General features: G+C 40.7%; 1 protein-coding gene and 1 long non-coding RNA gene across 6 annotated transcripts in view; one reads left to right on the top strand and one right to left on the bottom strand.

Moving 5' to 3' along the window:
* Positions 1-20,167, top strand: part of NTNG1 (netrin G1) — a 356,764-nt gene extending 336,597 nt beyond the window's left edge. For all 5 annotated transcript variants that reach the window (XM_058303107.2, XM_058303105.2, XM_058303108.2 and 2 more), the window contains one exon: positions 18,908-20,167. In XM_058303107.2, coding sequence (XP_058159090.1) covers positions 18,908-19,173 — 266 coding nt within the window. In that variant the 3' untranslated portion in view covers positions 19,174-20,167. The remainder of the gene's footprint in view (positions 1-18,907) is intronic.
* Positions 5,483-9,688, bottom strand: LOC139439648 (uncharacterized). The gene is made up of 2 exons (XR_011649608.1): positions 9,561-9,688; positions 5,483-7,967 (listed from the first exon to the last, which is right to left on the bottom strand). It is a non-coding gene; the product is annotated as an uncharacterized lncRNA (long non-coding RNA).
* Positions 20,168-27,468: the final 7,301 nt, after the last annotated feature.

Raw genomic sequence — 27,468 nt, 5'->3', positions numbered from 1 at the left:
AAACAGAGGTATAAAAGCACTAAATTCACAGTATTCCAGGCAGAAGAACAAAATGGTTAACCATACACACCTGGGTGGGAAACCTGGCTCCGCCGCCCACTCCCTGGGTCACCTTAGACAGGTGGTTTAACTTCCCTCAGCCATCTATGAACTCGTGAGATAAAGAGTTCCTATTTTTTAAGATCATTAAAAGGATTAAATAAGTCGATGCATGAGAAACTCTTAGACTATTGCCTGCTACAGAGTAAGTGTGCAATACATAAATGTTAGCTTTTGTTGTTGTTGTTGTTGCTGCTGCTATGCTTTGACTGAATCCTCCCTAAACGTGATCCAAATAATGACTTATCAGTATGCAATTTTCGTTGTACTTATCAAGCAGGAAGAAAGACTATGTCAAGAATTTTTAAAAAACAACTCATAAAAAGGAGAGGAGCGAACATTTAAGAAGCCATGCCTTGCCACATGTTCCTACACCATTATAGCTCATATAAAGCTCTCTATAATCCAAATAATTCCCACTTACAAGTAAGCTCTTTAGATGCATTGTCAATTTTTATCTTCAAAGCTATCTTACTCGGTAAATACATTGTAGTTGTTTTACAGATATAGAAGTCGAGCCGAGGAGACAAGATTTTACCCCACATTTGTCTAATTCCAGAGCTCTTGCTACTGGTCCTGGCAAAGGATGGCTAGGAGACAAACAGTTTCAGGATGTCTCTAGTTGTCTCTTGGGTCCATCATCAAACAAACCAGGAAATTAGGTTTCTCCATGGCATTCCCCCCATGCCAGCTCAGGTCTTCATTGTGCCTTCACTGGTTTCCAGTTAAAGATATTCTGAACTAGCTTCCCAGTCTACTTAGCACGGATCAACCATGCATTTTTGTGTCATTAGCCAAGTACCCAATTCAACATGAAGTAGTTATGTGCTTCTTAGGAAATGAACTGATTCAGTGGAAATCACTGAAAATCCTTTACCTTCCTGTGCACTCATTCGATTGTTCTCATTATTTCATTTTATTGCTATTGACCATATAGTAAAAGATCTATTGGTGTTAACATTCTAAACTAAATCTCTATCATGTGGTTTATAACTTGGTCGTACAAATATATTTATCTTGAAATTTTGGCATGCCACTTCTTTATTGACAATGAATTTTTATCATAAAATTTCACCATCCTATTAGTTACATAATTCTAGAAAGAAGAATACACAATTCCAGATCTTGGTAACTTTGCTTTTTAGACTTGTTTCCAGAAAATTAAATTGATGAATATTAAAGTAGCAAATGAATAACCTGTGATATTAATTGGCGCATTTTTAGATATTTGAGTATTAGGCAAAAAGAAAGCCTAAGAGCGCTCAGAAAAATGTCAAGAGCCAAAATGTACTTGTGTTTTGCAATATGTTTTTCAAACAGTTTACTACCTGGTCTATATACAAGGCCTCTAATTATGTCCTTGGAGTCCCTTCAACGTGTTTATTAAGTTATCATCCTTCTTTACAGCATCATTGGCCTTAATAATTGCCAAAGGCTCCCGATATATGAGAAATGCAATGTAGTCATATTAGGATACATTTCCATTTTTGTAGATTTGGCAGATTTGTGGCTATTTTGAAAATATATCCTTTCTTCAGAGACTGTAAAGATAGGCTTCTAATAATATTTTCCAAAAAATCAAAGTGGCAACAGGGTGACAGCTTCAAAGTATCAGCCTTGCCTGCAACTCCTTATCCTTCGAGCTGTGCCTCTTCCCCTCTACTTAACATAAGCAAGGACATCAGTTTTACACATTTGGGAAAAAAAAAGTCTGTGACCCAACCCCACCCTTGCGAATCCTTTCTTTCATCGCAATCTGTGAATAGACTGCTCTGCCTGGTCCAGCCTCCCCTTGGAACTAAAACAGTGAAGCTTTCAAGGTGGAGTTGATAAGCATAAAGGTTTATGAGCATCAGTATTATTATTATTGCAAAGGAATTCCCTGATTTAACAGTTCAGAGACCTGTCTGAAACAGATCCTAAATAGGCTGGAGTAATATTCGAACTATTTGACTGGTGTGAAAATCAAGCACCGCGTGGAAATGGGTGACCTGGACAGAAAGGCCGAGACTAATGTAGCAGAAGTAGGGAGCAGGCACCCAGGGCAAAGTGAGGTGGTGAGTGCAAGAACTTTAAACAAGAGGCTCCTGTGGAATAAAGGTTAAAAAAAATATTTTATAGAGCCCTAGAAGACGAAGCAGATAAAATGATCCAACCGTACCCACACAGCATACCAAGCAGCATATCCAAGTCTTAAGAAGAGCGTCTGCCCTAGTGCACGGTCTTGCACTGGTCTCAGGGCAAGTCTGAAGGGTAATTTGGAGAGTGCGAAAGGTAGGGGATCTGCCTGTTCACCCTTCTGCTTTTGTTTCTGTTTATTTTGTTGTTGTTGTTATTAATGCAGAGTACATGAGATTCATTAATCCCTCCGATCCTAGGAGTAAAATAGCCTAGATAGAAATTAAATCCAAAATCTGGTTTTAGTTTAAGACCTTGAAGGTTTTAAACTTTAAATTCACTTCATACCCCCAAACAGGCAGAGCTGGGACTCCCACGGAAGATGACAGGCCCTGCATGTCTAGGTAGGTTTTTATGGGCATTTCCCTCCCAATCAACTCAACCCCACATTTCACCTCCTTCTCTGCCCTCCCTGCCTCTCTCGTCCCACAGCTCTCCCTCTCTCCTTCCTGCCTGACCAAAGAAATTGAAACAACATATATTAAAAATTGCTAAGTTAAGGGACTCTACTGAAATCAGTAATGAAATTCTTATTATTTTCAGTTATATTCGCAGGGAGGATTTAACTTCTAAGTTACTTTAGGAAACCAGACATGGCTTAAAAAACATCTTTAAGGATCTCCTGTATTGTACCAGGAAGTAGAATAGATGCTGAGCATTAAAAGATAAAAGAGACGACTGCTGCCGTCAAACAGATGACTGCTGCTGTTTGTGGACTGCCCTCTCTGTGCAAACCGCCCTGCTGTTCAGTGTGGACAATAAAAAGAGATACAAGGCAGTGCTCTGCTCTCCCATTGCTTATATTTTAGCTGGAGAGGCAAGAAATGCACGTGGAAAAGAAATGTTTGCTTTAAGTGTCCAAGTGTCAAGTAAAACTTAACATTGACTAAACTTTTCTGCCCAGCTTTGTTCTAGCTCTGTAGGTATTAACTCATTTTATCTATGTAACAGTCCTATGAGGTGGATACTGGGTGTTCAAGTATCTCCATTTTATGAATGAGGCAAAGATAGGTTGAACGATTTGCAGCAGATCATCCAGCTAGTATGTGGTGGAACCAAAATTTCAATCCTGGCTGTTCAAATTGTCTTTCTCTTATGTCTACATCTGTGTCTGTATCTACGTCATCTGCTGTAAGGCTTCCAAGGAAGAGCTGGTGTGCGCAGGCTAGAACAGGCAGAGAAGTCTTCATGGTGGGGGTTGTCCGTGACCCTGAAGGGCAGTGGATAGAACAGGGAAGGACACACCAGGAGACACACAGCATGAGGCAGACAAGGGCGCGGAGAGCAGGTGGACCATTATGTGGGAGCTGAGAGGCCAAAGGTCCAGCTCTGCTTCTGCTCCTCAGGAGCTGGTGGAGCTTGGGTAAAAGAGCCACAGGTTTCTCATCCAGCGGAAACTGTCACAGTAACTATCCTGTCCGGTTACTGGAAATATTCAATGAGATGACATATATAAAAGTGCCTGGCCTTTTAATTCTAACTTACTTTCATTTCAGTTGTGTGTGTGTTTAAGAAAGGGATTAGGCAGGAGTAGAAAGTTCACGTTGGGGAATAAAAGCAGATGATAAAGAGGTTTTAATCACATTTGCGGGAATCCTGATTATAGGAAGTAAGGAATCAGGTATTACCCAATAAGCTGGAGAGTCGTTAAGGTTATGAGTGAGAGAATGTGGGAGGGGTGTGGTGAAAACTGTTTGTGAGAAAGCACAATCTGGTTATCGTGATTCTGAGCAATTTGAATTTCAGGGGAGAGAAAGTTGCATTTGGGAAGCTATTTTAGGAAATGAAAGAAAGCAATGGATATGAGCTCTGTGTTGGTTTTCGTATAAAAAATCATTTATTCATTCATTCAAAAACACTCAGTATTCATTGAGTACTGGCCCTTACCAGGCACTGCTGTAAAAATCGTGCCTATAGCAAGGAACAAAACTTCAAGAAGTCCCTTGTCTTTTTGGAGCTTACATTCTGGAAGAACTCCTTATTAATATAAAAGTATAAATATTCAAAGAATAAAGAAAGCGAACCCAACAAAACTTTAGTATGAAGTGCTTGCTCTAACCTCGGAATGCCTTAGTCTCCTTCCAGGAGAAGCTTTAGCACCTTTGCACTTGCCTTAAGTAGTGTGCACGGCCTCCCAGTGGTATCCAAATCAATTCATGATGGTTTTTTCTTTCTGCTGCTGGATCTGAACGTTCCCAAAGCACAGCTCACACGCACTGCTGGGCAGAGTCTGATTTTGGTTTAACTACCTCACATCTCTCTTGGGGCCCAATAGCCTTGCTCTTCTTAGGAAAAGCCTTAACATACCTTTTTCTACACCTGCAATGACTTCATTTTCCCCATTTCAGGTCATCCACCATATAGATTTGTTCTTGTTTTGTACAAAGTCGCATACCTTTTACTTAAGCCAAAAGGTTTCCTCTGGATGTCAGTGAAGGACCCTGTGCGCCTCTGTGGGGCAAGGTGCTGCAACAGTGTGTCTTGGGACACAGGCTCAGGGCCCTACAGAAACTTCCAGCAAATGATCCCTTTAAGGATAAAGAGTTTAGAAAGGACAAAGAATCTCTTCGCCACTTACACAGCACTGAGTCCAAAAGAGTAGGGGAAGATGTCCCAACACGGCCTATCTCCCGGGGTAGCCCAAATCACGCCACGTCAGGGTCAGTATGACATGGCAGCTCTGCCCACCTCACGTCACATCAGAGAAAAGAGAGACCAATCTACACAGTTGGCGTGTGGTTTTTACCCATGTAGAGGAGGGGCCTCGCCCCTGAGAAAGCCTGTTCTGAGAAGCATCTGGGGCTGCTTGTTCCCAGCTGGGTTTAAGGTCTGGCATCTCCCCCAGGTTGTGGAATGGCACACAACAGAAAAGGAGGTAGGGCAAGGGCCGATGGTCACTTGGTGTGTGCTTTTGAGTTCCCCAGAGAAAGAGACAGGGTAGGTGGGGTCTGGGCTTAGGAGGCTTCTCAGGTGGTGGTGATTTTCCTAACAGCCTCTTCCTTCTCCCTCATCTTTAAGGTTTAATTTCAATAAAAGTTACAATGCATAGAATTACCCAGCATTACTCTAGCATCCCTGTCTTGACCTGAACTTTTCTTAAAAGACGTGTGTCTGTTATTCTTTTCATTAAAATAATGAACAAATAGATCTACTTTCAACAGTTAAGCAATTGTTTTTCTCACCTCAGGAATTGTACAGCTGAGACTTTTTTATAAATTGACAAGTATTTATTAAGCGCCAAGGAAGCAAGAAATTATGAGTGATACAATTGAAATAGAAGGCAGGAGCATACCCTATGTGTAGTTGCATTATCTAATGAGACGTGAAGCCACAAACCTATAATAATCAAGACCACTTCCATGGCTCTTGCAGTCCGTCTCCTTATTGCAGGACTTTGAGCAGTGTCTGGTACTTATAAAGCACTTAATAATAATCGCTGAGTTGAATGATGTCTCACGCTCTCAACAGCCCTGTGAAATGGCCTCTTTTACAGATGAAGAAATAGAGGTTCAGGAATCCAGACTGCAGAGCAACAAGTGGCAATGTCAGTATTCAACCCAGGCACCACCACAGTAAACAATTATTAAACTCTGTGGTTCAAATTTTGCGTGTCTCAGGAATTTATAAAGACCAGGCGAATTCCAACAGTCAGCCTCAACTTCACTGAAAAGGCATGCTTCTGGTGTCGATAACTGTAACCCCTTTGTCCTTTCGTAACTGGGGTAGCTTCAGTAAATTTAAAATGCATGGTCTCCAGTGCAGGAGCAAATACATTTTTGAAAATTAGCAGTCATTTTTACTTGGTGTCAAGTAAATGACTCATGTCATCATTTTGTTCATTCTCTAGATTCTATAACGTTGTTTTCCTCACCTTGAATTTATTGACACCAATTCATTTTGCCTTGACATTGGCATTAGCAGGGAAATAGCTTTGTTTCATCCTAACATTATAAAATCACCTCCCAAGACTTGCTTTGACATTGTCAGGGGTGACTGTGGTGACAGCAAGGCCACAGCAGACAGGAGTGAATTACAGTGATTCCCAGGAAAAAGAAAATCATTAAGAAAAGTTACTGCTTTGTGATTTCAGTAGCGATTTTTCATACTTAAATATCCCTGCTGTTTAAAAATCCTAAGAGGGCTTAGACCATATTTAGAACACTCCTGCCAAGTATATATAGGAAAAATTAAGGCTCTAAGGAGGCATTTGGCTATAGCTTGACAAACAGGAACCTCAAATTTTATTTTAGCTTTACAAAGGGCTCTAAGGCATTGAAATACTGTCTTTTTTAAAAAGCGCACTGTGAATTAATGACACAATTATCTCCTTTCAGCCAGATATTTGCATTTCTTAATGCTGGATACCAAAGGACTGTGTATTCTTGCTCTACCTCCTACCCAGAATGTAGGATGCTTTAGAAATTTGTCTTCTGGATTGTTTGGGGCTCTCTGGATTATCTCTCACAATTCCCACATCATTTCAAAGAACACCAAATCCTTTTACTTACTCGTGTTTCTCTATGATGATCTCTTACCTCCTTCTCAGGTCCACATAGAACAGCTCCATCCAGATTTACCTTTATCCTGTGTTCCAAATTTAACCAATTAAAAAAAAAAAAAAACCAGTTGCCACTAAGTTGCTCCAGGACCATGATCTTTTTCACTTTTGTATTATCGGCAATGCCAAGATTGTAATAAAATCTAATACATGTTTGCTTAATGGAAGTGACGTAGGAGAATGCTCCTTATGTCTTAGGTGGAAACACCCGGTCAGTGGGGCTTCTTTCTCTCGCCTCCACCCCTCTCAGAGGTGTGGACTGTGATACTGAATGGAGAAACCCAATGTAGTCGCCACGCTCTCCCTGCTGCTCTTCCCCACGACTGCAGGATGCGCCTTGTATTGGCACCTCTGACAAGTCACAGCAGCCAACCTAAGCTGGACTTTCGAAACTGCCCAGCAATTTTCATGCGTGTCTCCAGAAGCTTCCTCTCCCATTCCCTTCCTTTTAAGGCCAGACCTTACCTCTCTGTCCTCCCCTTCAGCACATGGCTTCACCTCCTACTTTCCAGAAAATAAAATGCCATCAAGCAGAAGCTCCATTGATTTCCTACTCTCCAACCTATAAGCTTTGTATCCATATCTATCTCCTCCTTTCCTCTCCTAGCTATCTATTTCTGTGGATTGATCCACCCACCCATCCAGCCATCTGAATACTAATAATAAATATATAGCTACCGTTCAGAAAGAGGCTGAGAACGAAAGACAAATTTTGCTTCCTTTAATAAATATTTACTGACCGTTCAGTGCCAGGGACTGTACTAATAACAATAAAACCACAACAAACAGGACATAGATATGAGAAGCGTCATCTGTAGCATGGATAAGTTTCAAGCCATAAACTCTTAAGTTCATTTAAATCTGACTTGGAACCTCTGTACTGGAAAAGGGTGGGAAATTCAATCACAGTCATTACTGTGGCTCAATTTTCAAATGCAAAAGTGTTCGCCCATTTTGCATCAGTCTGCAGTAGCCACTGCTAGGATGGCCCTCGCGCTGCAGATCTCTTCAGGCCAGGAGGCTTGGCTGGTTCCCTTCCACGCATGAGGCTGGGGAGGCTTTGGCAAAGTACAGAGCTCCAGTGTCCAGGATCCTCTAATGTTATAGGATCGTGTAGGCACTCATACCTCTTCTGCGATAATGATCATTTTTGTAGATTTTCAAGATAGTTGGTAGTTTGACAAGAAAAATACATTATTAATGCCGATACAGAAATATGGCAAAATTCGGTCACATTCATTTCTTAAACTCATACCTTTATCATCTCAGTAAAGCATGATACTTTCACTTTTTAAAAGCAACTCCTTTTATTGACATTTTTAAGGTCTTCAAAGTACTATTTATTCTAGACAATTTGGTAAGGTGAAAAGTATAACTATGAAAGTTAAAATTACTAAAATCACCTGAACTGGTACTGGCCACATTTTGATAGAAATCATTTGGGTATTTTTCTAATGCATATATATGTAATGTATATCATATATCATATATGCCTCCTCCACTTATGGAGATGATGCTGTATAAACATTCTGTATCTCTTCTTCCTCCTATCATAATGCCACACAATTTGAAATGATGGTTGATTACCCTGATTTGTGATACGGTTACATGTGAATATACCTTCCACTGGACACCAACTTTCATCATGGGCAAAAAAGTAGAGGTTGCACCTTTTTAAAAAAATTAAACTAGACAAGTGCATTTTCAGGTACCGGATAAGAAACTCTGGGATTTCTCAGTACTGTTTTCATGAGTACCTGGTCTGTGTCTGTGTCTGAAGGTGTTGACCTAAATAGGATTTCAATACATCATTAATGATCATTTTGAGAAAGATGCCCAGCCTCCAGCTTGTGGGAGCTCAGTGCATTAATTCTTTCACAATGCAAGCAGAGGCTTTTTTTTTTCTGGTTGCAAAAACTGAAAACTTTGGGGGTGGGGGGAGGGTTGGGTAAGTGACACTCACACCTGCTTTGGAGTCACTGCCATCTCTGTCACACTAACTGGGATACTGTATACTGCAGATGCAGGTCCTTCAAAAGGAGCAGGGCATTTTTTATGTTTTTTAGCAGTGTTTCGTTTGACTGGACAAGAGGCGTCACTTCCATCATAGGTGCTTTGAAGTCAGATGAATAAGAATAGGATGTGGCTGTTCTTAAAGGTGAGAATCTGATCTGCTGCACTTGATTGTCTAGACACATCTGCCCACCCCGCTGGCCCCATCCACATGCTTCCTTACACTCCTTTCAGCTCTGCTTCTTGGCCTCATTAGACTGAGACAAAGGGGGCTGGATGCTGGAGATGATGCCAACAGCACCACTGTCCCCAGATGGAGACAGACACAGACAGGAGCGTAGGCTGGAGAGAGAAAGCCAGGAAGCTTCCCCTTGAGTTGCTGACCCAGGTTTCAGTCCAGATACTGTTTGCATCTGCACACACTTTCCCACCATCACCACCACCACTGCAGAGGCAAGCAGTGGGCTCTGGGACAATGGAAGCAAGCCCATGTTTTCCAGCTCAGCCCCTCCCCGGTACTCTGAAAACACACCTTGCATACTCTGGCGGCTCCAGGAGAGAGCATAAGGAATGAGAGGATACAAGTCACCTCTGAGAAAATTGGCACTGCACCTCCAAGCTGACTTTGCGAGACTTTGTGGCGTGCATGACAGAAGAATACAAATATTCAAACAGTGCATGTGTTGACCCCACCCTCAAGATTCATACTCACAGAAAATAGACAGGTGTCATCTTTAAGGAAGGACGTTGGCTTCCTTTTCAAGTACCAGGAACTGGACAGCTGGTGAGGAGTTTATTATTCTATTATCCTGGCAGCAATAGGAAAACCACCTTCCTCTTCTAGATTTTTAGAATGAAGGAGACCCCGTAAGGAGAGCCACCCCGTAAGGAGAGCCGCCCAGTGCGAAAAAAGTGCAGCCTGCCCAGGAGTGGCACTGAACACACAGAGAGCTGACACAGCAAGATGACGCAACCAAAAGAAACACAGATTCCCGGTACTGCTGACGCAAGTGGACACAGAGAGCAGACAATGGGGGGAGGGGGGCATGGGGAAGGGGAGAGAAATAAATAAAAAAGAAATTAAAAAAAAAAAGAATCAAGGGAGACTAAGGAAGGTATTAAACATTAACACAGCATACTTACATGTTTTTCAAAGCCCCTCCACATAATTCATCTTGAGGTGTTCAACAATTGTGAGGTGGGTAAACAGGGCAGGTGTTATTGTCTCTACATTAGAAGTGAGGAGAAAGAGGTACAAAACAGCATTTTCCCAAATTCACCCGTTACCAGTAGAAATAGGACCTGAATCACAAATTCTTCACCTAATTCTTTTCATAGTACATGGGAGAAGCAAAAACTACCTCTGTTATATGGGGCAACAGATAAGACTGAGAGGTAAAAATAGATCAAGTGGGGAGTGGATGCAGCTCAAGCGTTTGAGCGCCTGCTTCCCAGATCTGAGGGCTTTGCGTTCAGTCCCCAGCACATCCTAAAAACAAACAAAGGAAAAAACCAACTCTCATTGGGGAGCACGTTGCTTAATGATTGAGCACCTGCTTCTCATAGACAAGATCTTAAGTTCAATCCCCTGGACCTCCTAAAAAAAAATTTTTTTTTAAAAAGATCAAGTGAAAAACAGCCCCCTGAATCATCACCAAGGACTCAGAATATTAAAGCCCAACAGTCACATGTTTGAACAAAAAAAGAATTCCTAACTTTTTGCCTTGTAAAATGATAGACTTTCTGGTAAAAAAACATTCATGCAAATCATAAAGTCTGAAAGAACTTTGGAAAGACTTACGTCAAACCCTTTCCCTAACTTTGTCTGTCTGGGACCGTAAGCTCCGCATACGCAGCTCTGTTGTAGGAATGGCGCACCACAACCTCCCCATCGCCCGGGACGGGGCCTGGCTGGATGATGGATGGTCGAATGGAAGGAGGTTGCCAAGTGCTGTCATGACACAGCCGAAGTCTTACAGGAAATTGTGGCTAGTCAGAACTAGAACTCAGGCTTCATCACGCTTACTGTTCTTCTCACTGTACCATACCACCTCTTAGAGCCAGACATAAATGGGAAAAATAAAAAGGGAAAAATGCTGTACTGAGGATGTCAAAAACAAATGGGCCACCAGACAGCAGTCTGTAAAGATTTTTCCCTATCCCAGGAGCTAACTCGTAGGTTCGGTTTTATATCTACCATCTCACAACTTAGTAAAGCAGCCACAGAGTTTTTATAAATGGGTCAGAATCAGAGCATTTCATCTCCCTGCCACAGAATCACAAATGCCCAAGTCAGGACCGAATGCAGCACACATACCTTTGTTATTAGCCTGCTCGCTGGAGGTTATTCACTCTTTGATGTTTCCTTGAAAAGGAAAGGAACACTTTGGAACATCTTTCCCTCAGCAGTCCTGGGTTTGTTTCAGGTGGTGAGGGTAGAGGTCAATTTATTAATACAGCCATCAAGGAAAGCTGTCATTGTAACGCTTTGCATCGATTCCTTGAAGTGCAGGAGACAAAGCCAAAAAGAGAAACTTTCAAGTCTATAAATACAGACCCAGCATTGCTCCAGCATAGCAGCTCACTGACAGGGTGAAACTACATGGAGAGCTTTGAACAAAACCTAAACAGAAAAGTGATCACTTTTCTGGACTAATGAAATGGATCATCATGGCCAATATGAGAATAAGTGACCCTTCATGTCCAAAAAATAAGAATAGCCAAAATGGCAACACTACGCCCTGGCTGGCACCCTCTTCAAACCTATGGGATACATCCCTACACCTGCTATACCCATACCCCCCAGCAAGGACTCATAGAAGAAAGATGAATAGAGGTCTCTAGCCTCACATTCTGAGAATAGATTGCAATTTGGGAAGAGAATATGTACTTAATAATCAAGAAACCTGCAAAAAATTGAATTGAGCAGTTTACCTACATCCTGTGACTATCATCATCCAATCCACACAACAGGAAAAATAAATAGAGGTGGAAGAGGGAGGAAGAAATACAGCTCATTCCTAATCTTTCACTGTGGAAATTTTGTATATTTTCATAAATGCATGTCATTTGCAGGAGCTTTTTTTCCTACTGTTGTGACTTGCTTCCTGAAGTTGGAATCAGATAGATTGTAACACCTTGCTGACTTTAGCTTTTCTACCAGCATTCCACATTTCATCTTTTGTCCACATAACTGTGAGCCTGACATTAATACTATAACTTCATCCATCAAAGTCCATAAATTATCTTGATCACCTATACAAAAAGCCTTCCTAATCTAGAAACACCGGAGGTTATAGGTTATAATGGCATGATACTGGACCTATCATAAATGAATTATTTTTATCAAGAATAAAATAAATTCTTTAGGATTTTTTAAAAAATGAACCTTGCCTGTTTACTGAGATAACACACTCTGAAACTGTCAATAACAATAAAGAAAGAGTTGGAACATGCTTAAAACAAATATTTTACAAAATAAGTTTAGAGTTTTCAATTTTAGGCAAATCCACACAGAAGGACACCAAGTAAAGAGAGTGATAACTGAAAGGTACATACTGGGTGGAAATCTCCAGATGGATTTTTAACCAATAACTACATTCAGGATGAACTGGAGATAATATCAGGGACTGTAAATGGTCTCTCAACTGTTGGTAGATACCTAAAACCTTATGTTGGTAAAGATTTTGAAGTTCGGTGCAAGAGAGTGCCATGACTAAGTAACTATGTCTTGTTTGTACAGGGAAAGAGGAGATGAGAGCATAGAGGTGAACTTATGTGCCATTCTCAGCCTTGACCTTCTGGTACTTTGATATTTCTGGTTATATTTTATGTATGAGCAGATTTGTATTTGGAGACTCTGACAGACTGTGGTAGAACTCTAGCAGATGTAACATTTAATGCTATCAACAAAGACCTCTGCATAATCTCAGTGTAGTATGAAAGCAGAGCAGCTGGTCAATACAACTGAAAAATCTACCGAGAGTCTGTAGAAGAGTTATGCAGTATCTCCCCGGAAAGTGGAAAGTCAGTCACGATTTGAGGAGCACAGATTGCACCACTGAGCAGCAGTACTTACTGTATTTCTCCTGACTGTTCTCTTCCATGTGAAGAGCAGTTATCTGTAAATCAGGAGACCTGGATTCTAGTTCTACCTTAAATTGCTTTCAGTTTCCTTATCTAGAGCTTGTCTAGATGGCTTCTGAAGTTTCATGCAAGCTTACTACTTTCATGAGATCAAATTAAATGACCAACAGTGAATGAGATTTCTCTTATTTTATGCTTTAAATGTGAGCAATGCTACAAGGTCTAACTTAAATCCTAATATTCTGTAGTTACTCCCCCAAGAAGATAATCCACTCTTACATCTCAACTCTGAGTACTTAGAATCACCTCTAATCCCCTTCGCTCTTCACCTGAAAACTCTCTCTCTGATCCAGAATTGCCAAAGATTCTTCATTCTCCTTTCCCTACTGTACATCAGGGAAAACTGCTCATCTTCATTGCCATGGCTGGCACACTGATCCATGCCTTCATCATTTACCTCCAATATTAACTGAAGGGCAATTTCTTTGTTCTCTCCTAGTATAATGTCACCAACACAGCTCAAAGATTGCGCTATCATTTCACTCCCCTCCTCAAAAGGTTGGTGATTCCATGTTCTGTTAATCTAGCATTTCTTAACCTCAGTATTATTGACATTTTGAGCAGGATAATTCTTTGTTGGATGGGGGTGAGGAGGCTGCCCTGTGCATTGCAGGGTGTCTAGAAACATCTACAGTCTCTACTTATTAGATGTCAGTAGCACTCCCCTCCCCGGGTTGTAACAAACAAGGCTCCAGGCATTGCCAGATGACCCTTCTGGGGCAAAATTATCCACTGTCGAGAACCTCCATTAATGTTGATTCCTCGAATTTCCTCACTTCCTTTTCTAATTATTCCAAAATTCATTCTGTCATATCCAATCAAAAACAAGCATGCCATGCTTATATTGCATACTTCATCTCAAAGTGCTCTTCCTCTCATAATCTGCTGGTCTGTTTCTTCCTAGATACCTAGATCAAGAGTTACCCACAGCTGGAAGACTTTCATAGCTAATTTCATACCCCATATGATCATTGTATTTTGTTGACATCTTTTGTTTTCAACATCCTTCATGGTCTTTCTTCCTCTTCCTATGGTTTAAATGCTCACATTCTTCAGTGTTATATCTTCAGTCCTCATGTCTACGTGGTCTGTTCTCCCAGGATGATGTCCTCTCCTCCTTTTGCTTCATCTTTTGGAACAATGACCACTACCATCCCTGCCCAAAGTCCATGTCTCCAACCTGACCTATCTCCTGAACTACCAACTAGTTTTTCCAAGACCTCTCCAGAAAAGCCTACAGACCTCAAAGTCAACAGGCCCAAAATGAAGTTCATTTTCTTCCCTGATCAAACTCTTTCTCCTATCTTTCTTAATAAATTATATTATGGTGCATACAAATGCACAAAACAGGAACCTTAGGATCTCTGTTACTATTTTAGTTTGCTAAAAACGGCTGGGAGCAATATACCCGAAATGTGTTGGCTTTTACAATGGGGATTCATTTGGTTAAAAGCTTACAGTTCTGGGGCTGTGGAAGCATCCACATCAACGCATCATCAGAAGATCCTCCTTCCCCAAACTATGGGCAATAAGGCACATGGCCATGCCCACTTGTCTCTCCCCTCTCAAGACCGCCTTGCTTTCAGCGTCTGGCTAAAGTGGCTTCCTTTCAGCTTTTGAGTTCTATTGATTTCAGCTTCCAACACCCAGGGCCTTCTCTCTCAGTTTCTAGGATCCTCCCTGTCTCTGTAACTCTTTTCTATTTCTGTAGCTTTTTATTCTTCTGTTATTATAAAGGACTCCAATAAAACGATTAAGATCCATCCTGTATCACACAATTTAATCAAAGGTTCTTAACTGAAGTAATTTAATTGAAAGTTCCCACCTACAATAGTTTTACAGACTCAGGAATAGATTAACCCTAACAACATAATTTTCTGGGTTCCACAAAAGACTCAAACCATCACACTTACCCACCCCACAGAGAATGTCTCCAAATCTATTTCCTTCTGTCTCTCCCCATTGCTCTAACCTAGCTCAAAGCTATTCTATTTAAGTATCTGGTAGCTTTGCCTCAGTCTGTCCTTTCTCTGGTCTATCCTCACCTTTCTTTTCCCTTTAAAACATTACCCTGCTCATAAGTCTTTGCTGGTTTCCCATTTCCTGTTGTGGACCTTCTCAACCAGGTCACAACCTACCTTTCCGGTCTCCACTTTCCCTATGTCCAACCTACACTCCAGCCACGCCAGACCATCCATCACTCACTGACATGTTTCATGTGCCTCTCAGTCACTGGCCAGGCAGAAAACTGAAACCAAAATAGGTATTTCCAGAGAGAGAATTTATTTAAGGAAATCGTTAAACAGGTGTTTGAGAATTTAAAAATAAAAAGAGGACATCGAAGTAACTCAGACACAGTAACTGTAAGCAGGAAGCAACTATCACTCTGGGGCTAAAGGATTATAGGGAACAGGCTGGGGTTACCAGAAACTAGAAACTTGGAGGAGAGACCTCACTGACCTGCCACCTGCACCTCCTAGGAGCCGTAATGTCTGGGTACTGCTAGGGGTCCTTAATCTCAAGCTCTAACCTCTAGGGAGGAGGTGCTGCTAGGTGATGCGGTACCTCTAAGAGTGAGATTAAGCTGGTTCTGAATAAAGCGAGCCCTGGAACCAAATTGTGCTGTTGAGATGAAGGGCCCTTGCTGGGCAATGCTTTTAGGAAGAGCCATCAAACAGGAAAATGGAAATCTCTTCTTCCCTCCTCCAACCTTCCATGCTCCCTCTAGTACACCCTAGTGGTAGAAGCAAGGTGTTAACTTGCAAAGTTCTAGTCCTAACATCAGAAGCGTGAATTCAGAGTTAGAGAGAAAACTGCTTAATATTTCCAGCAAAATGCCTTACCACGTCTCCTTGCCTTTTCTCCTACAGTCACCCATCCGTAACTCAACCGGTATCTGTCTGATGCACTCTTTTGTTCAAATAGCTCCTCTCTATGATCTTTCCAAGAGCAATTATTTATATAATCATCTGGGTTCCCCCAGCAGTTTGCAAATACTTCATAGTTTTTTAAAAATATATTCATAATTACTTTTGCATTTATTTGTTTGTTTTCCACCAAACTGTGAACACTTTTAGGACAGGTAGAGTTATAGTCATAAAATCTAGTAGGGTGCCTGGTACACAGTAGATGTTGGATGAGCTGGTTGGAATTGATAAGGACAATTTAATGCAATTAATATTAGATGGTTTCTTGTGTGTAGATTTTATCATACCACCTAGATTTACACTCATAAGAGCAGCAAACATGCTTTCTATTTATTTTATTTTCCTCATGGTGTTTAGTACAAGGTTTTATATCCTGAAGAAGAACTCGATGATATTTGTTAACCATCTAGTCTATTCATTAACCACCACAATTTTAGATCAAAATGTCATGAAGATGGAGCATGATGTTAAGCATAGCAGGTAAGATCTGTAGTTAAAAGTGCTTTTAACATCACTGTACGATGACTGGTAAAGTTCTGCATTTGTTGAAAGAATAACCCAATTAAGAGACCAAATGTAATGTTTTTCATAGGGAATTCTACAGTAATGAAATATATTCTAGTTTTCATTTTTTTTTGTGTTCATCTTTTAGGAAGATATATCCTCACCTTAATTTTCCCTTTAAAACATTGCCCTGCTCATAAGTCTTTGCTGGCTACATTAATCCCAGGCTTCAAATATCCCTTACACAGTTATAAAATTTCTTACAATTATCAAAATCAACTAGTAGATTATGGAAATGTAGAGAAAGTATTGTATTTTAACTTAATCACTAGCTTCTTGAGAAAAAGAAATCTCTGTTCAACAGCTGATTTACATTCAGGTCCAAGAAGAAGAAAAATAGCTTTTTTTTAAAGGGGATATTTAATTAACTATTGATTTCTTCTCAATTATTCAAGGCAAGCAATTATCAATATTGATAGAACAGATATTTCCCTACCACTCAGATATTGCTGAAAGGAAATATCCCATTCAACAATCTACTGGCTAGAACAAGAAATGCTGAGAATCTTTAACTTTAAATGGAAATAGTTGTCTGAATCTGTTTACCCCAATTAAACAGATATTTCCTGAAGTGTAAGCAAAACAAAATCCTGAAAACTTGCCTGTGCTTTCCACATTAGCAACAACCAGAGAGGGAAGATTTTCAGCCACTCTGACCATGAAGCTAATCACAATACACTTGCAGACGTGGCCTCACACCTGCAGATTTGACATTTTTAACTGCAACTCCACAATGCTGTGATTTGGGTCTAACTTTCATGATTTCAAAGCCACACATTAAGAGGTAGCTTATAGAATCATTACAGACCCTGGAACACAGTCTTGGATATCAGTATTTTGAGGCTGAAGGATTTTGTTGGCCTCAATATTCACTTCTGACGTTTATCGACAGTACATGTAGTACATCTGAAAATCATACTAATATATCATGCAACTGGATAAGAAGTAGCCAAGGAATTGTTGAGGAATGGGGTAAAACAAGGCCCTGTTTAGAGGACTTTGGTTTGAACTCTGAGTATCAACCACCATCTTTTCTCAGCTCATTTGCACATAGAACAGGAGCATATTTGCCTGTGAGAAGCCTCTTTGGAAGGTGGCATAACTCTTGAACATGACTGATGGACCAGGCAGGATTCTCTATTGAGTTGCTACTTGGTGGGTGGGTTTGTTTTTTTAAACACTCTGTACTTAATTGTATTTGTGTGTGTGTGTGTGTGTGTGTGTGTGTGTGTTTGATTCATTTGGCACCCCTGGGAGAATATGACCATGCCATTATTTTTAAAAATGAAAAAAGTTAAAATTTATGAAAAGCTCCTTTTTCTGCTCTGCCCCCCACCCTCCTTTCCAGAGTGGTTCTATATGTTAAATGCTTAAGCAGCATATGTTGCCGGGAAGTGTTCTTGTCTCTTTTACTCTTTGTTGTTTGTTTTAATTTCCCTGGGTTCTATTTAACATTCTGCTAAATCAGTGAAACCTTGATTATCTAAAAGAATTGGAGACATGGAATTAATGAGGATAACCAGAATTATGAAGAGATAAGGAATCATTAAAGGGGAAAGTTACATGGCAAGGACCCCGAATGAATTTTAGTCTCTAAAATTGCTTGTCCTGATTTTATTCAAAGTGATTTTCGTCACTGATGAACATAATGAAATTTTGGTAATCAGGGTTTCAACATCGCATTTACTAACTTCCAGGAAATCAAGGTAACCTTGGACTCTACTTCCCATGTTTACGAGATGAGCGGAATCCTAATAGACTGTTAGCAGCAAATGTGACTGCTCTTCCTTACATGCGTAGTATGAAGAAGCTTTCTCTCTTCCCATCAACTGCTGCCTGCCTTGGAACATGCTGCCTTCCCCATGTCCCAACCCCTCCATCCCCATGCTTCCTTCCCTGTTGGCTTCTGTCCCCAAGCATGCAGGGGCTAGAATCCAGGGCAGAGAGAACGGCCCACCCCTTAGAGGTCCTCTGTCATTTTAGCAACACTGCTGTGCATTCTACTTACCATTCATTTGGCTTCAAGGCTCTGCATTCTTGTATCAGGCACTTGTCCTTTAAAAACCAGGAGGTCACAACAGGTCCCAGTTCCACCAAGGGAAGATACTGCCAAACCATTAGTATTACATTATTTTGTGTTCCATAGCCTGAAATGGACAATGATAACTCCACGATTGCGGCAAAAATCTATATGAAAAAAGGCTAATGTGATTTTTAAAAAAAGAGGGCAAACTACATTTGTTTGGAAATTGGAGTCACGTGCTTAGTTGGTGGAGGGAAGAGGGGAGCACAAGATCAATAGAGATTTTTTTTTAAGCTGAAAACATGATGTACCAGATGAACTTAAATTGATTCTGCTTCTCCTCCCCGCACCCCCGCACCCCCGCCCCCCGCCCCCCACCGCCCTCCCCTCATTCTGCAGCGAATGTCTGCGACAACGAGCTGCTGCACTGCCAGAACGGAGGCACATGCCACAACAACGTGCGCTGCCTGTGCCCGGCGGCCTACACGGGCATCCTCTGCGAAAAGCTGCGGTGCGAGGAGGTGGGCAGCTGCGGGCCCGGCTCGGGCTCGGGGGCGCGCCCGCAGGGCTCCCCCGCGCTGCTGCTGCTGCTGCTGCCGCCGCTGCTGCTGCTGCCGCCGCCGCCGCCGGCCGCGCCCGGGCCCGCCGGCCCCCTGGCCTTCTAGGCGTCGCTTCCAGCCACCGGCCGGGCCTGCCGCCCCGGAGCACCTGCTACTAACACAGGAAACACACACAGGCACCCCCACGCCGAGACCGCGAACCAGCTACGACGGCCTGACTGAACTAAGCCATACTTAACCGTGGAGAGCACATCCGAGTCACGACTGCTCAGCTCGGACAGCAGAGGGGTTGGCAGCTGTTGATCCCATCGCCACCAATCGCATGGCCAGCTGCAGAGCGTATCGTGCATTGGAAAGGCTCTAACAGCCCCCGCCCCCCAAACAGGAAAGGCAAGCAAAGTCAACCAACCTGAAAACATTTGCTACTCTAAGGTGGCGCGCCCACGTGCCACTTGCCCAGTGTGTGGACCAACCAAATAGACGCATTCTTCGCTGTCAGTGCATTGTGGGTATAAGGAAGTCTGTTACAAGCTGCCACATTGGCCTGCTTCAGTCCCTGATTCCCTTCCAACCTGTGCTTTAGTGAACGTTGCTCTGTAACCCTCGTCGGTTGAAAGATTTCCTTGTCTGTTAGTGATGCACATGTGTAAACAGCCCCTTCCAAAAGCTGGAGCCAGTCATACCCCTGTATATCTTAGCAGCACTGTGTCATCCCAGTGCGAGCACCCACCCACTGTACAAAAGAGTGGCTATAGGATCAGAGAAAGTGTATCTATCCTTTTGTATTCAAATGAAGTTATTTTTCTTGAAATACTGTAATATGTAGATTTTTTGTATTATTGCCAATTTGTGTTACCAGACAATCTGTTGACGTATCTAATTCGAATCAGCAAAGACTGACTTTTTATTTTGTCCTCTTTTTGTTCTGTTTGGTTTTCGTTGTGCAGAGATTTCTCTGTATGGGCAACGTGCTGGCATCAAAGAATATCAGTTTACATATATAACACGTGTAATAAGATTCCACCAAAGGACATTCTAAGTGTTTTCTTGTTGCTTTAACACTGGAAGATTTAAAGAATAAAAATTCCTGCATAAACGATTCCAGGAATTTGTATTGCAGTTTCTTAAGATGAAAGGAGCAGCACCGAGCAGTTTCACACTCACTTTACTGATTTCTATGTGGACTGAATACATTCAGCTGATGAATGTAATACCCAGGAAGATGGATTGATGTTCACTAGCTTGGACTATGTCTGCAAAATATGAGACTATTTCCACTTGGGAAAAATTGTAACAGCAAAAAAAAAAAAAAAAAAAAATCTAAGCGATTGCCAAGATTATGCCAAAGCCTGTTGGCAGAGTACTAAGAGACTTTTATTTTTAAGTCATGCTATTTTCACAGATTGATGGTGATCATGTGACTCTAGGGATGCTGATCTATGTATCTTTCCAAATACAGTGTTTACATTGAGAACCGTAAGCGGCAACCTGGCGAACCAGGAACGGAGCAGGGAAATTGAGTGATTAGCAAATTTGACTTTGATTATATTCGGACTAAGTACTTAAAGGAAATATCAAAATATACCGCAGCAAGCACACATAACTGCTGTTCCTGAGAATAAAGTTTGTTTTATGTACTGCCCAAGGTGTAATAAATTCTTGTTTCTGCCTTTTATTAGGCCAATTGCTGTGGAAGGCAGCAAGGGGAGGGGGAGGGGTGAGAACCATTGCAAAGTTTCAAAGAGGCCAAAAGAGCGTCCAGCACACTGGTGTCCCACAGGTTACAAATGTGTTAGCAGCAGCATCTCCAAGTGAAAAATAATTAGCACACCAAGCTGGAGTCTTAAGGACAACGAAGACCTGCACGACTTGGTAAGACAATAACCTATGACAGTGTTGGGTCAGAAGCTTAATTCTCACCTGAATTCCTCTCTCAGTGGCCATTCCTTGCCGGGATGGGGGAAAAAATATTCTGATAAATAACCTGTGTAAAAACTAGGTGGAGGAACAGCATGTCATATTGGTGTCATTCCCAGAAAAGCCAATTCAAAGAAGACAATAAAAGGTAATCAGGTAATGCCTGTGTTGCCTGCTACTCCACGTCCAAGTCAATTGAATGTTTGATATTCAAACCAACAGTCCCTTTTGATGTGAGAAATAAGAAAACCTGGAGAGAAATTAGAGTGTTGGCTTAGTGCCAATGTGGCCAATCAGAAATTGGAGATTTACATTAGAAGTGTAAAGAGCAAATTATATTTCAGGTTCACCAAAGAATACATGCGAAAATGTCGATACCATACAGAGTTTGAGAGTCCTTACAATGAGGTAGATTTCTAATATTCAAATTGGAATTTTGTCTTATAGTTTATTAGCACAAACCAAAGGCATACTGTTATTTCTGGCAACAATGCACTTTATCATTATCCACTCAAGGCTTTGTCACAATGCTCAGGAATCAGACTCTGTACCTTTCAATATGTGGGATTCCAAAAGCTAATTCTAAAATTTAATGAATGCCTGATCTAAATCAATCCATCTGCATTTTATCTTTATAAGGGTATAAGAATCCAAACTGATGAAGACTATCATGCGTTCAGTGTATTTAAATACAGTTTTCTGATTTTCCTGAAGTGATGCGATCTGCTTTTAATAAAAATTCACTTTAGGTATATACCAAATGGAAATGAAATGTTCTTTTTAATCTGGATTCTCAACTTTTTACGAGTCTATTCCTTTGAAGAAAACCCAACTCAGTGCATTTGATTCATTTACTGCTTTCCAGTATTCTTGCAAAGCTGGTCCCATCAACAATTTTATGTCTTAAGAAACAGGACCAGGGTGGAAAGTGGGTCCCAAGTTGTCCACATACTTAAGGTCCTAATTCTTCTCTGCTTTTACTTGGATAGGTCCCTTAAGATGGGTTAATATAACCCTTCCTATGGTAAATCTATCAACTTTCTCACAAACTAAAATTACGATTTCTTCCTCAATGCCAATGATGAGCAATAAAATCCCAAAAAATGGGACAAAGGGTCAGCATATTATGGGAAAGTAATAAGACTGCCCCACCCTGATGTGGGAGTGATTCGTTTCTGGTCCTGTATGCAACTTTAAAGGGAGAAACGTAGTCCCAGCAAAGTGGGGTCCTTGCTTAGAGAGACCAATTCTCATGCTCTGCCAGCTTTGTCCTAGAAGCCAAGAACTCAGCATTCCCTAACCAGATGCCCCCCATCAACTTTCAGATCATGTGTGGCCCTTTTCTGGGGGTCCAGATCTCCAGGGTGGACAGCATCCTGAGTGCACACATCTAGGCCTAGGGGTGAGAAGAGATTCATAAATGTGGGTAGAAGTGTACTAGAGAATCCACAGGCAAATGTGGAGAGGCCCCTTGCAGTCCAAGCCAGAGTTGAAGCCTGGAAGAGAAGTGAGGCATGGGGGGAAGGAACTGGCTAGGGTAGCTCAGGGTCAGAATCCAGTGCAGAAGTCTGAGAAGTCAAAAGATTCTACATTTATACCTGGCCTTCCAATTGTTATGCAAGCCTATGTGTTAAGGTCTTAGGGTAGAACAGATTTTGCTTGACGATTTGTTAGCTTCATGTACAACTTTTAAATTGGTAGACATATGGTATGGAGGCCTCCATTGGAACTTTTGCCCTGGGCCTTACAAACATTTAGCTTGGATCTGCTTGGAGGTGAACACTGCAGGAGGAATCTTTGAGTCTGATCCATAAATGGCACAGATCACTTGCCCAGGTAACATCAAAAAAGGTCCAGTTTGAAAGAAGGCAAATGGTCCAACAAGCTGTTGCTGTAGTTCAGGGCTCTTCCTCCTTTCTTGCAGCTGTGGCTTTCCTGGAGTAGTAGTTTTGGAAGGACTGAAGGTAGCCAGGAAGGAACTCTGATATTAGCTCTTCAGACCCATCGTCACCTTCTTCCACCATCAACAGGCCCCTACTCTTTGTATATAAACACCCAGCCTTCTGTATATAAACACAGGGGTTGCTCTGTGCTTTATGGGAATTGGGTTGCTGTACTTCACCTGTTGTTACATATGAAATAAAATACCTGTTTAACAAACTCTCTGCTCACAAAGAGGTTTCAACTACATGTTCTGCGTACTTGTTATGTTTGAAACTCTAGGTCCTTACAATCTGGTGCCATTTAAAGCTTCAGCTTCAGATATCTGAGCTAGAATTCCTTACTTACTGTTTTTACTCCCAGTCTTTATCAATAAAGATGTCAGTGGTGGCATAGAACAATAAGAAAAATCAGATAAACCTCTGGGATTTACTTCTTATTTTTTATTTATTTTTTGTTTTTTTGGAAAACCCAATTCTAGTCTTAGTGACATATAGGAATGAAATCTATAGTGAGAAACACTGCCAGGGTGTTAATCCAAATGTCTGGTCATGTACAACTCTTTGTTTGCCCTCAGAAAATCAGGACTAGATTCTAATCAGATTTCTTTCTAAGAAATAACAAGAGTCCTTCTGGCACAAATATTCTGACAGTTCTGACCATTGCCATGTAGAATAATTTTGCACTTTTAAGTGTATTTTCACTTTTTTACACTAAAGGTAATGTTTCCTGTAGTTACCTAAAACAGATGCCGTCAAGTCCCCACCATAATTTGCACATACACTTAATGAGATGTTGGGAAGAATTAATGCCAACTACCAAGAATGTTCACCAACAATCTTGGGAACACAGAGAACTTCTACTCTTCACAACACCTGGTAAAGTATGACTCATGTATCTCCAGCTTCATTTTGCACATGAAGAATCCAATAACTGAGAAACAGACATATCCCTTGTATAACTCGTATTACTGTGTTTAACTAGAAAATAGCAATTCTTATGAAAATTTTTTTAATATTGAAATAGAACTGAAGTTATTTGAGATCTGTCAGGGCAGGAAAATTCTCTCTCTACTGCATTTTTAGGGTAGGTATGAAATGAGTCTACCAGGAACTCTTAGTTCATTTTCAGAGGTACTTTTTAGGTTTCAATAGTTGATCATTTAATTAATGCTAGAAATCCCATTCTGTCTTCTTCCATTACCCAAAAGTTGTTTTAATTTGACAGATAAATTGAAATGGAGTAGTAACATTTAAAATTATGTAATATTTTTATTAACCTGAAATGATAACCGATAAAATGGTGCCATTATGCTGTGAGACCTAATTATGTTAACGATAAGGATTTAGCTAGGCTGGCTGAAGAAAACTGAATTAGAAATAAAAATAATACTCATTTTCTTAACCTAGTCCCCTTTTTTCAGAGGTGCCACCTTTAACTATTATTCAATTAGTGAACTCTAAATTCTATGGGGAAAACTGACTGGAAAAGAGAAAAAATAATTACCACCCTTCCTACATCTGTCTGAATATAGACTCCCTGCTTGGCAAGAACATGTCAACTTAAGGTAAAGACATGAGTATCCTCCAGCTGTCCTGATAGCACCACATTACAGCTTTGCTCTTACAAGGCATAGTCATTCTAATCTCATAAAAGAAAGAAAATGGCAGAAAAGAACACACCTGAAGTGCAGTTAAGAATAGGTGATCCTTTTTGCCCCAGGCAGGCAAGAATATAATGTCATTTTTGTTCGTTTGTTTTTGCGCTCTGAAGGAGGGCTGTTCCTGTTGGGGAATGGTTTTCCCTCTGCCAGCATGAAACACTGCAAGGAAACATTCTCCAAGGAAATAGCATTTTGCTATTTACCACTCATGCCTACCCCAGAAAGCCCTGAGTAATTGTTTTGGCTTTCATGGTGTGATAAACACCTAAAGGCAAAGGGTTTTTTGTCATCACTCTCCGTCTCTTTTTCTCTCCCTTCGGAAAAAAAAATTGTCATAGAATGTTTGCAAGAATCTTTCAGTCAGATGATGCCTAATTATGAAGACCCCAGCTAAATATGCAGTTTATTAAATTAATAGTGTGACAAGTAGTGGAGTAGTTTTACAACCACTTAAACATGCATTTACATTCTGTGTAATTACAATTCATAATTGGGGAAGCAATCAAACCTAAATGCATTCTGATTAAAGGGTCTTAGTCTGCCAAGTAGACCCAACACATTCCAATAAAATATACCCAACTCGTTGCTAAAAACAGGACTGGACTTCTAAACCTGGAGTTCAAACCAGATTTTGGTAGGAGGATGGAAGGAGTCTATGTGATGCCCTCGAAATGATATGTAAGGCTTTTTTGTTTTGGGGTTTTTTTTTGTCTGTTTTTGTTTTGAGGTACCAGGCGGAGGGGGGCTATTGACCCTGGGATTTCATATATGGGAAGCTGGCACTCCGACCACCGAGCTACGTCGGCTCCCACAAGGTGGCTTTTTTGTTTGTTTGCTTCTTGTTCTGTTTGTTTGTTTTTAGCAGGCAAGGGGAACCGAATCTGAGACCTCCTGTGTGGGAAGCAGGCACTCAACTATTTGAGCCACATTTGCTCCGCTTGTAAGGTTTCTTTTTGGTTTTTGTCTTTTTTTCCTGGGCAGAGTCTATTAACTTGCCCTCTCTACTTTTTGTTTGTTTATTTAATATATAAAAGAATCCAAAACCTAAATGTTTTAGAATGACTGACTGCGCTGAAGCCTAAGACTAAGATTTACCCATATGGTGGAAGATCTCCTTAAATAATAAATTATTGCGAGGGGATGAGTGACAATGATACCCAGATATTTGAAAGTACATATTTCCAGCAATCAGCTCTTTATTCATTTTGTAGCAACCTTATTCTCCATCTGAGCTGCTCAGGGAATCTATATTATCTCTTGTAGATATTAAATATATATTTTAACATGGCCATGGTTATTATGGAAGTCAGGCATGAAATAAAAGTGAACGTGGCCCAGATCAGGAGTGCCAAATGATAAAAATATTTCTCACGGCAGCAATGTAGGACCACTGGAAAGACACATCCTTTGGGTCCTTGGATCAACCTTCCATCAGGGTTTGAAGGGTATTGGTTTTAGTTAGGAGTCCCAAATAAAGCTCTTGGGAGAATCTGCTTCTGAATAATTTAAATATTTGTTTTATTATTGTAACAATAAAAGCCTCATACCTTATAACTTGCTACAATTAAACAACTAAATTCTGACAATTGGAGATATATCATTGTTAATTCCAATCAGAATATCTACTTATCTTCATTTAATTCTCACTTTAATACATGCAACATAGCTGGATTTACAGTCACATGCCTGTATTATTGATAGTGAGGGCTCTCTCTAATTGAAAACATACAGCACCCACTTGATTTGAGACACGCTTACTTGAGGATGTTACCACAGAGATTTAAATTCCTCCCCATTTATCAGATTCTGTCATCTGAAATTTGATCACACTCTGCAACAGTCTAAAATAATGTGAGTTGCAGACACCTTACTAGAAAGGATTCCAACCAGTTCTTTCCCACACTTGTCATAAAAGTAAAAAAAGAAAGACACAATAGGTGTGACACTCACTGAGTGGCTTATATTTGAATGGCACATTGTCTTTTGGGTTATTCTAGTTTACAAGCATTAGATCAAGAGCAAAGATCTTTCTAATAGTCTCTATGGTTCTCTGAGTTTAGTCACTATTCTGACTACACAAGGCACTTTACGTTCAATTCCCACTCAGTCCTGTAGACCTGTGCTATCCCAAATCTGCAACCACTAGCCACCTACAATGATTAAACACCGGAATGTGCTCAGTCCAAATTCAAATGTCCTGTGAGTATAAGATACACACCAGATTTCCCAGTCATAGTCCAAAAACAAAACAAAACAAAAAAGAATGGGAATGTAAATTGTCACTTTAATCATTTTATATTGATTATGCTGAAATGATAATATTTTGGATATATCGGGATAAATAAAATACGTTATTAGAATTGATTTTAACTTTTTCCTTTTCCTTTTTAATGTGGCTACTGTAAATGTTTTAATTACAAACGTGGCTCACATTATATTTCTATCAGACAGCAGTACCCTAGACACCTTATTTTCCCATCTATAAAATGGGGGTAATAGCATTCATTCCTCAGAGTTAATGTGAAAATCCAAATGAGATAATGAACATGAAATTACTTAGTATATTCTGAGGTACAGGAAGATGAAAATGCTCATGGCAGCGATGGTGATAATCATGATGATATTTTCAAGCTCCAGTTCTACATTTCCTGATTTGCTGTAACTTTTCAGTCTTGCCATAACTACTTCTAAAAGTGCTCTGAAGCAATGAATGCGGGGCTTTTAAAGTTTTAATATGGCACGTGATGAAGACATGCAGCTAACCTCAGAGACAATATCAACAAGGAGTAATTGTAGTATTAATAGCAACACAGCTATCCTTTACTGAAAGCCATGGGCCATGTAACTGTCTTTACCATCTTTATTCTAAATAATGCACT

Source organism: Dasypus novemcinctus, chromosome 9, assembly GCF_030445035.2.
Source record: "Dasypus novemcinctus isolate mDasNov1 chromosome 9, mDasNov1.1.hap2, whole genome shotgun sequence".
In the NCBI taxonomy this organism is placed as follows: Eukaryota; Metazoa; Chordata; class Mammalia; order Cingulata; family Dasypodidae; genus Dasypus; species Dasypus novemcinctus.
This window is presented reverse-complemented; position numbering and strand designations above follow the sequence as displayed.